Genomic DNA, 15,314 nt, shown 5'->3' with positions numbered 1-15,314 from the left:
AAACTGAGGGGACTGGACATCTCGAACTCGTTCGAGATCTTGCTAATGAGGAGCTTCGAAAGGTCTTGCCCACCCAGGGAACTCAGGCCCCCTGCGTGGGATGTGACTCTCGTCCTTAGGAGTTTGACTCGAAGACCCTTCGAGCCACTCCAGAGAGTCGTCAGACAGGGATCTGACCCTCAAGACCTCTTCTTGCTGGCCCTGGCCATCGGCGAAGAGAGTAGGGGAACTACATGGTCTTTCTTATGATGTTTAACACACACAGAGGCTGGGGATCTGTGACGCTCGATTTCGTCCCGAACTTCGTAGCCAAGACTCAGAATCCGTCGATCCCTGACGGACAGGTTCGAGTCTTTCACAATCCCCTCCCTTCTGGACTTCACCGATAACGATGCGGATGAGATGCTGCTTTGTCCTGTGAGGGCGCTACGGCGCTATCTGAAGAGAACTCGACACCTCAGGCCTGAGTGTCGACGCCTCTTCGTTAGCACTGGGGTTACCAAGAAAGAAGTTTCCAAGAACACGCTTTCTTTCTGGCTGCGTGAGGTGATCAGGAGAGCGTACAAGGCTGATGGTAGCGACGACATCCGTACGCTCCGACCGAGAGCCCACGAAGTCAGAGGTATCAGGACCTCCTTAGCGTTCCGTAAGAACTTCTCCGTGGCGCAGGTCCTGAAGGCAGGTGTCTGGGCTAACCAGACCACCTCACGTCTTCTACCTTCGGGATATTGTCCCACAAGTCCTTGGATACTTTTTCCTTGGGACCTGTGGTGGCTGCTCAACACGTGTGTAAGCTTACCCAGCACCCGAGCAGGGCAGAACAGCATCGATTCCTGGTATGACTGGGAGAATGAATGTGCGAATGAGAGTGTGACTGGCTTCTTCTTCACCATCTTTCTCTACCTCTACCTGTTGGGCAGAGGGATACGGTCGTTACCACGCTGGAAGGGAGTCAGATGCAGGTAAGCTACTCGACCGAGCTCCATCCTATCTCTTTAACTAGAGATAGGAGTGTATATCCACCACTTTCTCCAACAAGGGGGAGGAAGTGGATGCCTACATGAGACAAACCCATTACTTTATATTTGCTCATGTACAGGAAAAGTTCTTACAATGCTGGTACGAAGAGATACGCTTGCCTCTCTCTTAGTACTCGGCCCAGAGGTCTGACCATTGATCCTGCGGTGCACACCTCGATCAATCGGACAGAGGCTTGGATCCCTCCCTCGCTCTTACGACCAGGGAGGCATTCCAGGGATGGAGCGAACACCAGTCTGTTCATCAAAGACTCAGATTCCTCCCACCAAGAAGTGAGTCTTCCTATTGTTAAAGGGACCGATGGTTTGTATTACGTATCGGAACAAATGACAATTTGTCGAAAATTGCATTTTTCCTAACTATACAAACCTGAGGTCCTTTACATATAGTCCCTCCTCATGCCATCCCTCACTCTGCGTATTTTGCATGGGCCAAAAGCAAAAGTGATTTGTTTACCTGCCGCGCGACGATCGGACAAGCAGTTAACTACCGTTCTCCCCTTGTTCGAAGCTTACGACCGTTCCAGCTGCCGCTAGCTACTTCCTATTGTTAAAGGACCTCAGGTTTGTATAGTTAGGAAAAATGCAATTTTCGACAAATTGTCATATTGGGATTTGACCATGGTACCGAGTAGTCTTACAAAACCCCCCTATGAACCACTCAGGCAATCCACAGATAGGAGCCTGACCCAGAAGACAGTCTTCTTATTGGTCCTAGCCTCAACCAAGAGGGTGGGGGAACTACATGGCCTGTCATATATCGTAAAGCATTCAAGAGGTTGGAAGTCAATAGTATTCCAGTTTGTTCCAGAATTCATGGCCAAAACTCGAAACCCATCAATAGTGGACGGCAGATTCGACTCCTTTTCCATACCTTCTCTGGCAGAATTTGTAGACAATGACAAAGAAGAGATGCTTCTGTATCCCATCAGGGTAATAAGAGAGTACTTAAGAAGGACAAGGCACCTCAGCCTGGGGTGCTGGAGGTTATTCGTTAGTACAGGATGGAACAAAAAGGAAGTGTCCAGGAATACAATATCGTTTTAGCTAAGAGAAACGATCAGGAATGCCTACATGACAGAAGACTGGGGGTCAAATAGCCAGGAGATTGCTAGAGCTCATGACATCAGGGGCTTGAGTGCTTTTTTGGCATTCAAGAAGAATATGTCTGTGGAGAGAATTCTGAAAGCTGGTATTTGGAAACGCCAAACAATTTTCACTTCCTTTTATTTAAAAGATGTTGCCTATAGATCCTTGGACACTTTTTCCTTGGGTCCAGTGGTGGCGGCCCAGCAAGTGGTATAGCTCATCCGGTACCCCTGGCGGGTCAGTTTGTGTCTAGTCTAAGATGAAGGTATGAAAGTAGAATGAGTGGGATGACTGGTCTTTTTCTTTACTACTTTCTTTCTACTCCTTTACCTACGGGCAGTATGAAGGAGAGTACCATCATAAGCTGGAATGGACTAGATGCAGGTGAGGTGGTCAGCCATACTGTAAAGTTATTCTAGAGTATAGTATACTTTTCAGTAGCAACACGCTCCTCTCGGTAATAGGGAAGAGAAGGGTGATAGTAGATCCAGATACAAGGGACAAGAGTGGTTTAGGAGGATGGAGTGTTCTCCATTTTCCATAGTTTATAAACCATGGTATGGTACAAGCACCCAGTGAGGGAAACCAATAGATTCTCTTATATCTTTGGTTCAAGGGTTTATAGTCCATTCTCTTGGAATACTCCTAATATTCGGAAATGGATAAAGGTGGCAAACTCCCAGTCAGTTATAGAGACTTATCTCCCACCAATAAGTAAGTCTATCCTAATGTTAAGACCGAAGGTTTGTTTCGTATATGAACAAATGACAAATTTGTAACTAATTTGTATTTTTCATAACTAACAAACCTGAGGTCTTAAAAGTTAAAGGCCCACCTCGAACCACCCCTCTAGCAGTCTAAACTGGGTTAGAAGTGTAACTGGCGGGTCACGGGACGGCGAGGGCATTCTGGGTAATACATGCCCTGTGACCTGGTATAGATGCCAATAGTCCCTGGATCTCACAAGCTTAATTTCCAGCTTGGCGCTAGTATAATCCTAATGTTAAGAGCTCAGGTTTGAAATTTAATTTGTAATTAACCCTTGGTTATGAAATTCTTAAATATCCAATAAAAACATAACATACGTATTTTATATTACCATTAATGTTTTGAATACAGTATTACATATTTTTTTATATTACTATTAATGTTTTGAATACAGTATTACAATTATGATTTCTGAATCTTCAGGTTGTTCAAGCAACAATGGTCAGAGATCGACAGCATGGTCCCATTGTTGAGTTGAACCGTATCAGTGTGAAGAGATCTCGTTCACGTGGTGGTTTGGCTGGCCCAGATGGAATGAAGTCTGTGTTTGGTCAAATGGTTGCCAAAATGTCACTTATGACCCCAGATGCATTATTCCTACCACATCGTGTGTGGAAAGTGAAATTTGTTGGTGAGTTACAGTATTATTTTGTTCACTGTATAAGCTGTGGCAAAGGTTGTCTGTATGTATTATTAGTGGCGTAGAGTTTGTAATGAGGAACAGTCGCTATTGTTAAGACCGAAGGTTTGTTAGCTATGAAAATACAAATTGATTTTTAAATTTGTCATACGTATTTGACTTAAAGCATTTTAGTCCCCTCTTCATTTGTGAACTTCTTGTTTTCAGGTAATCATCTGATTTTGTGGGTTGGTTTTGCAGTCATTTCTTCATCATAATTTTGCATAGTCTCTCCATTTTACCATAATTACTTATCAGTACGTATAGAAGTGTGAAATAGTTGTATTGTTACAATTAGTTGAAAATTTTGAACATTTATATAAAAGAGGTTATGTTTCATTTGTTAAATCCAAAATAGCTGTATTATTATCTGCTAAATATTTGGAACATAGAAATCTCATAAATTGTCTATCTGCTCTGTTTAAGCAACTGTAATACATACTTGTTTTCTTACTGATTTACCCTGCTTTTATGCTCCATCTGTGCAGGTGAAAGTGTAGATGACTGTGGTGGAGGTTACAGTGAGAGTGTAGCAGAGATGTGTGATGAGCTAATGAATGGCTCTTTACCCCTTCTAATACCTACACCCAATGGTCGAGATGAGGCAGGAACTTCCCGTGATTGTTACCTGCTCAACCCACAATCTAATTCACCTCACCATCTAAACATGTTTACATTCCTTGGTAAGAAATATCCTTTAGGTCATGATGTTGAAAAAGCCAGGAAATAACGTTGATAGAACTCGAGAGAATTGTGGACTTAATGCATATTAGTACCCCTAACCTTTTTGTCTTTACCAAAGATTCATATTTGAGACCATTTGAGATCCTTTTTCACAAGGGCATTTCTGTTTCAGGTGTGTTGATGGGAATAGCAATCAGAACAGGTAGTCCATTAAGTCTTAATTTGGCTGAACCAGTTTGGAAGCAGCTGGCAGGAATGGCATTGACCCCTGCTGATATAACTGAGGTACATTGTATTGTGTTTTGAAATTCTTTATACATTTCATTCTCAAAGGCTGGCGTTTTATTTATTGCTAAGGTTCCTAGCACGAGTAGAAAACTACTTTACTTCAGGTCATCCAGTATCCTTATACAGCAAGATATGAAATTACACTTTATTCACCAAAATTCATCATTCATTGGTCTACCAAATTTATGTAAGGTACTATATACTGCTTTACTTTAGCTCTGGTATATAAAATTGATCTTCTTCACAGTTATGTGGAGCTGTGGGCATTTTGATGAACTGATTTACAGTGGACCCCCATATTTATGGGGGGATGCATATCAGACCCCCTAGGATAGTTAAAACCCACAAATACTTAGAACTCCCTCGAAAAACTGCCATTCTTTAAAGTTCAAATACCAAATGTATACCTTAAATAACATCCTACTTCAAATATACCTTAAATTACTAACCTATTACTATATTAATCTTTGAGATTATATTGTTAATACAATTTCAGAGAGAGAGAGAGAGAGAGAATCGGCAACATCATATATCTGACCATGAAGAGTGAAATTATGAATTATTTTAAGAGACATAGAGAATAATAATGAAGAGAGTGAGAGAGAGAGAATAACTCCTTATGACTCCGACTCCTTCCCCTTCACCAATACATTTATCATACTGTTATTTACTCCCTCTCCCTCCTTTCTCAAAGAGGATAAAAAGACTGGGAATTGCTATTTTATTAATCTTAATAATATTTGGAAATTAGTTATTAGGTAATCATTTATTTATCATACTACAAAACAAATAAACATTCGTAAGTAAGGGAGAGAGAGAACTTTTATTCTTATTGTATAATCTCATTAAACTTATTATACTGTAAATTATTATTTTATCATATCATAAAATGGACTAGTATTAAAGATATATACATACACTTCTAACACTTCCAGCCAAAACAGAGGGAGAGAGTTAATGCTATGACATACGTATCCTGTGGGAAGAGAGAGAGAGAGAGAGAGAGAGAGAGAGAGAGAGAGAGAGTTATCCTTATTTAAAAGAGTGAAATGTTAAGATTATTGTATTTCTTTAAATACTATCACATATGAATTTTGTAATTTTCTGTGCACTCCAGGTTCGCGGACTCATGCATTTACAGATTTTTTTATAGAACATATATACCCATTATTTGTGGCAAATTTGCCTATTCGCGGTATTTTTCTGAGAAATATCCACAAATTCCTGTTTTCTCTTGAGTGTTAACTAACAGAATAGGCAGTATTATTATATTTGAAAATATCAATAAACATATTATACATAAATGTGCCACTAAAGTTCTCCCAACTCAGTAAAAGAGAGCGAGAAATAGATTACATGAACGTTAGTTGGCAACACATGTTCACTCCCCCGCCTGCCACATTACTTGACATATTTGACAGCTCTGGACCTCAGCTTTGTATGATAACTAAATCATTTAGTTATCATACAAAACACACATCACTAAGGAAGAGAGAGATAATTATTATTTTTATTATATTATATATAATTTAATCTGATTAAACTTACTAATAGTATAGTATTAATCAATATTAATATTTGAAAATTGGTAAATAATTTTTTTATCATAAAAATAGATTGTCTTGAAAATAACCTCAAAATACACTAATTAGTGAATATTTACCGTTGGAAAACCTGTGAATAGGCAAATTTCCTGCAAATAATGGGTAGTTATGGTCCAAAGAAAAATCCACGAATAGGTGAGTCTGGGAATCTCAAGAGCGTGAATACAGGGATTTGACTGTACTCGTCATTACAGATGTATGCCATTTTACTTATTGGAATGCTTTATGTATTTGACCTTAGGTTGATCGCCATTATGTTCCTGGATTAATGTGCGTTCAGCAGATGGAAGGTGATGAAAAAACATTCACTAGTCTTGATTTACCGTTCACAACTACGTCGGCTGCTGGTCATGACGTTTCATTGTCTGCTCGGCATACAAGGATTACAGTAGCAAATAGACATGAATATGTTCGTTTGGCTCTTAATTATAGGTAAGGACTTGTTGAGAACTGGCTTTAACATAGATTGTGTGATGTATATCTTAAGGTCTCTTGTAGAATACAACTTTGAATGAACTAGGACTTGGACACAATAACATGCATCAATCTAAGTGAAATGGTCTCAAAACAATGAGAAGGGTTGACTAGCAGTTAGGTAGTTAGAAAAGTAGAACATATACTAAAGGTAAAACAGATCAATAGGAGGTTCAGATAATCATGTGAAAATGGGATAGAGGTAGATATAACAAAATGTGAGATATGGCTGAGAATATACAAGATAGAAGAAAGAACTCTTTTTGTGGTAATGCTTTATAAGGGGAAAGTTATATTTGTCCCATTAATGATTTCTATCTGGGTGCATCTCTTTACCTCTTGGAATTTTTGTCTTGGGTATATGTGTGATCCCTTTCATGGGTAAAAGATTTCCAGAATAACGCAGTAAATTACACTGATAATCTTGAATCTATTATTTTTTAATTTGTCCTTACCAAAATCTTGATTATGATTACCAAAATCTTGAAGATTATAATTGAGTTCCATAAATTACTGTATCTTGTACCTTAGTATTTAAATTCATGTTGAACTTAGACCTTAAATATTAGATATTAACTAACTGTGGTTGTAACTTTTATCAGGTTACATGAATTTGATGCCCAGGTAGCTGCAGTAAGGGCAGGAATGGCTCGTGTTGTACCAGTTCCATTGTTGTCTCTCTTCACCCCTTATGAGCTGGAAACCATGGTATGCGGATCACCTGACATTCCTCTAAACTTGCTCAAGAGTGTTGCTACTTACAAGGGTAAGTCCTTTTCTTCTGTTTACAGGAAACTATAAACAGCCTTTATCTCAGAATGTAAATGAACAGATTGCTTAATTTTATTTTCTCTTGATTATAAGACAAAAAATTGGTTATTGTAGACTAGCATACTTATGACATATTGTGTGCCACTTTCAGGATTAGAAAAGTTATTGCAAAAGCAGCTTAAATTATAGGAGTTATTATTTCTATGCAAATTTCAAGGAACCAATGTTTTATAAGAAAATTTTTTGCAGGATCAGAACACAGTTTTTATTTTGTTTTATTTTGTCAAGCAAGGAGCAGTATCTCTTCACACTGCAGACAGCAGATTTTAAAAAATAATCAACTAATACATTTTATTAATTGCCATTATTTTAAAATCTAATTTATGAGAAAGTAACATGAGCTTGATCAGAGGTTACTGTACAACAGTATATGTTATATCATTTGGGCAACATCACGACTCATATTTACTGCATTACTGAGGAGCTTCATTTTTTTGTGCTAGATTAAGGTCACTCCCATTTTTTGTTAGTGGTACTTGTATCTATAACATACCGTATATACTCGCATATCATGCGACTTTTGAAACCTAATTTTGAAGCTAATTTTAAAGGGGTCGCATCATACACGCGGTATAAAATTAGCGTACCTTCTATGCTTTCCCAAATCGGCAGATTGCGATAGTTACTACCAGAGGAAAACAGTAGATCTTTTAAAAAGTCATGCTTTACTTGTACTTCACTATATCCAGTGATATTGTATGCATTCTCATATTTCTATTGTATTTTAAAATACAAAGAGCGATCGTGCGCCATTTGCATTATTTTGGTTTATACAGCATGTTTAACTATTCTAGTCTAACCATCTATAATTTCCAAATCAGTTGATTAAGGCACATTACCGAAGGAATTTTTACTTTTGTTTACTCGGTAAAAGAAACATTTGTTACTTGAACTATTATTTTTATTTTAGGATACGCAGTCAAGTGAAAATTTATTAAAGTAAAAAAAATGCATAATATTAATAAACTAAATAAAATCCTCCAAAGTCTCTCCGTGTCCGTATCATCAAATACTGCTCTGAATTCTTCGCCATCAAGGCAGTCATAATTCGTCATCTTCCAGATCTTTGATCATTTCATCTTCATATGGAAGGTATAGTCTTGCCACCGTGGCGAGCTCTCTAGCGTGGCTTTAAAAGGTCTGCCCTTATGCTAATTTTACAATAACAACAACTGCCCGTGTTTGACAGACCTTTGAATGTCCTCGAGACAAACCCCGAGGCTATAATTATAAGATTATAAGGGGTTTTTATTCCCAGGTACTTTAATCTCCTTCCTATTCGGAAGCAGTTAAAGACCTTGGTGTGATGATGAATAGGAACATGTTATGCAATGATCAAATAGCAACTCTGTTGGCAAAATGTAAAGCAAAAATGGGAATGTTGTTACGGCACTTCAAAACAAGAAAAGCTGAACACATGATTATGCTTTATAAAACATATGTTCGTAGTCCACTTGAATATTGCAATATGATATGGTACCCACACATCAAAAAAGGATATTGCACAAATAGAGAGTGTACAAAGGTCCTTTACAGCTAGAATAGAAGAAGTTAAGGACCTAGACTACTGGGAAAGACTACAATTCTTAAAATTATATAGTCTAGAAAGGAGAAGAGAACGCTACAATGATAATTCAGGCATGGAAACAGATAGAAGGAATAGCAGAAAATATCATGGAACTAAAAATATCAGAAAGAGCAAGCAGAGGTAGATTAATAGTGCCCAAAACTATACCAGGAAAAATAAGGAAAGCACACAGGACATTAATCCACTACGCACCAGCATCGATAATGCAGCGTCTATTCAATGCGTTGCCAGCTCATCTGAGGAATATATCAGGAGTGAGCGTAGATGTGTTTAAGAATAAGCTCGACAAATATCTAAACTGCATCCCAGACCATCCAAGATTGGAAGATGCAAAATATACCGGAAGATGTACTAGCAACTCTCTGGTAGACATTAGAGGTGCCTCACACTGAGGGACCTGGGGCAACCCGAACAAGATGTAAGGTCTGTATGGTAAGGTCTCTCTCTCTCTCTCTCTCTCTCTCTCTCTCTCTCTCTCTCTCTCTCTCTCTCTCTCTCCTAAATCCTCAGCTGTCCAAGCGAGAGCTTTTTTCATGGGACAACATAGGCCCGCATTTCGCATTTTCCATACCTATATGTTTTTGTATACGATTGACCCTTTCTCGGCTGTGAAGTTGATGTCTATCCATGCTGTGAGATACCAGGAATTAAAACTTGTAGTCGGTGTCAAAGTCACTCCACACTTCAGTCAGGCGGCCAAAACTTTGCCATATCGCATTCAAGCAATATTCAGTCATTGTTTCTTATCTATATTTCGTCAGAGAGAGAGAGAGAGAGAGAGAGAGAAGAGAGAGAGAGAGAGAGAGAATCTGTTTGTATACGATTGTTTATTTTCTCACTCGTCAAACTTACTCTGTTATGCATTATTTCATATTTCCGTTGCTCACCAATTTATTCTATACCTACGATATTAAGAAATCAAGATATGTGTAGAAGGGAAGAACTGCCTCCAGACTGTACAGTCAGTTTGGATTTAAAGGCACGTGGAAATGGTTGAAATATTCGCAACAGCACCAAAATGAGATGCCATGGTATAGAAAATCTGACTCAGTTTCTTGTTATTACATAAAAAAACTTTATCAATGTGAACTTACGTAATTATCTAGAAATTCTGCGTAACGGAAAAGATAATTTGTTCCGATACGTAATACAAACCCTCGGTCCTTTAACAATAGGAAGGTAACTAGCGGCAGCTGGGACGGTCGTAAGCTTCGAACAAGGGGAGAACGGTAGTTAACTGCTTGTCCGATCGTGCGCGCGCGCGCGCCGAGAGGTGAAGAATCACTTTTGCTTTCGGCCGCAGGTGTGAAGGACGTGTTCGTCATCGCTCTCTGCCCGCTTCATCGTCGTATGCGCTTTGTTTATATTGTGTTTTCTACTAATGGTTTGGTTGACTTGAAAATGAAACTGTAAGTAACACTGTTTTCATTTTCATTACTTAATTATGAATCAACATGGAGCTATCGCCGTAGAGACGGCGATTTCCGCTCTTTTCATGAATTGAACCCTTGAATTATGTCGGTGCAGAGGCGGGCGCACTCGCGCCGAGTCATGTATTTTGGGCGAAAGTGTGTAATTGAAAGATGTAAGTACTCTTTTTCATTATATTTTTGCCCTGTGCGTTCGTTGCCGAGAGCTTGATTGCGCTCGGCAAGAGCCTCTTATTTTGTATGAATAGAATGCAATGAAAGTGGATTCGCAATGCAGTTTTCTTTTCATTTTCATTTATTAATTGCATCAAATTTAATTTGGATCAATTTCCGCTCTTACCCGGGAATTAATCCTTACGATTTATTGCTGTGAAAGTGAAAAGCAATAGCAAGTGCAGTATTGTTCATTTTCATTATATTTATGATAGCATCATATTATTAGATGGCATCAAGTTTCCGCTCTTACCCCGGGAATTGATTTTTTCCCTCTTTAAGTTCTATGAGTGAATCGCAAGTGCAGTATTCTGTTTCATTTTTCATATTACTTTTCACTGCTGTGCGGGGGTATGGGGAAGCGAAGGTCTGCCAGGAAGTCGTCGGAAAGCTCTCCCGCGACTCCCTTGGTATCCGATTCTTCGTCTTCTTTCCTGCCCCCCCGCTCAGCTTCCTCGTATTTTGTTTTTTGGGGTCTTCCTTCCGTTCGGGGTGGGGCATGTCTCCCCCCCGTGCGTGAGGGAACCCCTCTTACTAATCTGTCTGTGCTACCGCAGGTGATACAGCCGTGGGAGACGACCTTGGACAGGTATGGACCACTGCGGCTGCAGGGCGTGCTAGCATCCACGATCTGCTGCAGAGTCTAGCGAGGTCTGGGGCGGTGACCTTGGAGTGGTCTCCACTACAACCTTCACGGCCGCTTATGCTGCTTCCCCCCGCTGGTCTACACTCCCCATGCTGTGTCGGTGACGCCGTCTGCCGCTTCTAGGGCCGGTCGCGCCGTACCGAGGAGGGGTATGCCGCCGCCGCCTGTTTTCTTCGTGTTGCCTGCCCCAGACTTCGCTGTTCCAGCAGCTCGCCCCTGGACCGGGCCGCCAGTACCACGCTGGCTGCCGATGATTCTACGAGGCGATGGCTGGGCCTGCCGTACCTGTGCGCTGATGTGGTTCCCGCTACTGGCTTGGCTGTCCCTTCTGTGTTTACCGCTGCCGCTGTTCCTGCCGCTCCTGAGCTGGTTGCTGTTCCTGTCGCTCCTGGTTCCTGCGCCTGTCCATGCTGGTGGGTCCTGCCCATGGTGTGTGCTTCCCCAGTCCCAGGTCCTTCCGGACAGGTGCAGTCGGGCCGTGTTGCTTCGGCAATAGGCCCGACTCCGGCCTGGATGGAGACCTGACGACTGTCCTGCGTGAGCTGACGAAGAAGAGGAAGGTGTCATCTTCGTCTTCGTCTGTTGCTGCCTCTTCCCCTTCGACTTCTAAGGCCCATAAGCCGAAGAAGAAGAAGGCTGCCTCCCCCCAACCCCCCCCCGAAGTCTCCTTCGGGAACTTCTAAGGGCCCGTCCCACCTCGGTGGGACGGGGGGTCCTTCTGCTGGTCCTCCTGCTCCTTCGGGAGCGGGGCCCGTCTCCCCTTCCGTTAGGAAGAGATAGACGGGGACCAGAGGAGTATCGGTTAGCTCTGGTACTTCCTCGCCTGGTGCTAGCGGCGATGCCGCTACGCCAGGTTCCGGCTCGGTCTCTCGTTCGCTGGGAGATCCCGAGTGTACGCTCTCCCTCGGGAGACCGTGCAGCCAAAGTTTCGGCGCCAGAGTTCGCTCGGCGCCAAGACCACGGCACGGAGCAGAAGGCTGGGGAGAGAACCGCTCAGGTAACTCTCGCCAGGCCAGCGGCCGCTCTCGCAGCGACCAGCTGGTAACCGGGTTTTGTTATTCCCCCTAAGAAGACTCCTTCGGGAACTTCGAAGGGCTCGTCACATTCCGGGTTCTGACGGGGGGGTTTTTCTTCTGCTGGTCCTCCTGTTCCTTCGGGAACGGGGCCCGTCTCCCCTCTTTGAGAAGAAGAAGAAGACGGGGACCAATGGTGTGCTGGCTACGCTGGTACACCCTCGCCTGGTCTTGGCAGCTCTGCTGCTAAGCCAGGTACCGGCTCGGTTTCTCGTCCGCGAGAAGTTCCGAGTGTACGATCTCCTTCGGGTGACCGTGCAGCCAAAGTTAAGACGCCTGAGTTCGCTCAGCGTCATGACCGAGGCACGGAGCAGAAGACTGTCGAGAGCCGCTCAGGTGACTCTCGCCAGGCCAGCGGTCCGCTCTCGCAGCGACCAGCCGGTACCTCGGGTGGACGTGACGGTCTCTGACCGGCCACGGGTTGAGGCTGGGAAGAGGTCCCCCAGGTCCCCTCGACCGACGGTACCAGCCTCGGCTGGGTACCAGCGGTTTGACGTGCCGCGAGGACGCTCACCGGTCTCACGGCGAAAGCGAGCTCTGCAGGTCACCTGACCGCCGCTCCCACAGGGACCGGGCGGATACGGTGACCAGCAGCAGCTCGTCTGACGCACGGGACCGGGGTCCGACTGCTCAGTCGAGCCGCTCGCCACAGGTGAGCGGGCACGGCCAGGCCTGCAGATCGATCCCCACCGCGGGTTGGTGATCGGCTGCAGCCCCCCACGTACGCTGGTCCTGCCAGCGAGCGGGGGGGGGAGCGTCAGGTCTGTCTCTCCATACCTTCACTTCCTCGGGCTACACCCGGGAAGAGCGAGGCAGCTAGGAGTGATCATGAGAGGTGCGCCGCTCACGATCCCGTCACGACGCCGCACGTGCCACGTATGGTCTTAGGACCAACCAGGACGTACGCGCAAGTGATTGGAGGCGACCGTCAGGGGGTGAGTGGGGTAGCGTCAGTTCTGTCTCTCCGATACCTTCAACTTCCTCGGCATACGCCAGGAAGAGAGGAGGTATATAGGAGTGATCGTGAGAGATGCGCCGCTCACGATCCCGTCACGACGCCGCACGTGCCAGGTTGGTCTTGGGACCAACCAGGACGTACGCGCAAGTGATTGGAGGCAACCGTCAGGGATCTGTTGCTGGTCCTTCTTCTGAAGAGGAGGGTCCTGGGAGCTGCTCTTGTTGGAGGGACTGGACGGTCCTACTCCTCAAGACGCTGTACTTCCGAGATTCAGAGTAACTTTAACCCAGGTTATTGCACTGATTCGTCAGCACAACGACCCACTGGGGGGAAGGATCGCCGCTCCCACCAGCAGAGCCCATGTCTCTGCTCGAGTCGTTTTGGGGCCCGAGAGGGAAACCCAAACCGACGGTGGGTATGCCGCGATCGGAGCTTGCCGATTCTGTCTTGAACCAGAGTCTCTCGTCTCCGGACAAGAAGGCTCTCTCAGTTCTGGCCGGTCGATCAAGCTACTTCCACCTCCTCTACTGCGACAGCGGCGTTTCTACGTGTCTTCGGACACCGTATTTAAATACTCCTTCGGTCCTCCTGAGAGGTTTCGACCTCGACGAGGACTGGAATGAGTCGGAGGACGGTATCGGCTCTCTCCTGTCAGGTGTCGATCAGCCCCACCCAGACGACGTTCACAGTTGGCGGCAGACCCTTACCTACAGTGAGAGTTCGTAACCCTCCTCGGGGAAAAACGTTTTTCTCCTGACGATACGTTTTCCCAGACTCTGAGAGGCCATCGCCGCAAGGCGATGGCTGCTCCTACTCTTCTCCAACTGCTAGTTCCACTGGGAAGGCGAGCGGAGTATCCAATTCCTCCCCCATTCCCTCTCTCCTTACGGCTACGAGGGAAAGGGGAAGGATCCTACAGAGATTTCTCTGTAGGATCCCACGTTGGGGACTGCGCTACCAGGGGGGACCTTCGGGTCCTACCCTGACGTAAGCCCCGGTCGTTGAGGAGGGATCCTGCCCCATTCCTCGATTTCTAACGGGAATCGAGAGGACCACCAGCCGATATCGTTTGACGAATTCGGTGGGGGTTTCGCAGACTGCTTAGAATTCTACGGAATTTCTAGCGCATTCATAGTGTTAGAGTTTCTTACGATCTCCAAACACTTAGGCGAGACCACGGTCCAAAGTGAGCGAGACGAGAATCCCCGATTGTTACACGATAATCGGGAACCTCGCTATGCTCGAATTGCTGGAATTTCTAGCATTAGGAAGAAGACTGCTGCTGAAAGAAGACTATCTCACAGTAGGCGACCAACCTGGAATAGAGAAGAACGGACGGGAATATCCAGTTTGGCTGGAAACTATCGTCTTAGTATTCGTTCACCATTGAAGCTTTCCTTCGAGGAAGACTCTCTTCACTCTCTTTAATAGAGAACGAAGGTGGTCGATCTCCAATCCTTATTTTGTTTTCTTGAAGGAAAGAATTTAGGATGGAGATCGTTGTTCAGAATCCTACAAATATACTACGGTATATTAACCTCGCGACATGATTCTGCTAAGCAGTTGAATGGTCCGAGGGGTAGGCGCATATCCTGGTTATTCTACGGATTGCGACTTAGACGAAAAGTATTCTAATTGAACTGAAACACCCGGTTGCCTGCAACCTCCCAGGAGTTTCCAGTTTCAATTTTAATATACTTATGGTGTTGTCACAACAACACCATTTTAAGCTTTTATATTTACCGAAATTCGTTTCGCTTAAATATAATTGCTCGAGCATATCTTTTTATGCTCAGTGGTTCTAGCCGAACGCATTCTTCGTGGAAAGGATTACTTGGCAACTCAGGATGACGAGTCAGCGACAGCTACTGCGTATTGAATTGCCCGAGGCATTTCAGTATCAGCTGCCGCTTTGAGATAGACGGTTGTTTATGTCTTTCTCACCTGCTTTG

General features: G+C 44.0%; 1 protein-coding gene across 1 annotated transcript in view; it reads left to right on the top strand.

Moving 5' to 3' along the window:
- LOC135202828 (E3 ubiquitin-protein ligase HERC2-like) overlaps positions 1-15,314 on the top strand; it is a 194,108-nt gene that overhangs the window by 124,852 nt on the left and 53,942 nt on the right. The window contains 5 exon segments of the mRNA XM_064232287.1: positions 3,318-3,525; positions 4,062-4,256; positions 4,430-4,542; positions 6,391-6,581; positions 7,226-7,389. Coding sequence (XP_064088357.1) covers positions 3,318-3,525; positions 4,062-4,256; positions 4,430-4,542; positions 6,391-6,581; positions 7,226-7,389 — 871 coding nt within the window.

Source organism: Macrobrachium nipponense, chromosome 33, assembly GCF_015104395.2.
Source record: "Macrobrachium nipponense isolate FS-2020 chromosome 33, ASM1510439v2, whole genome shotgun sequence".
NCBI classification, from domain to species: Eukaryota; Metazoa; Arthropoda; class Malacostraca; order Decapoda; family Palaemonidae; genus Macrobrachium; species Macrobrachium nipponense.
The sequence above is the reverse complement of the archived record's forward strand: the minus strand, read 5'-3'. Positions and strand labels throughout refer to the sequence as shown.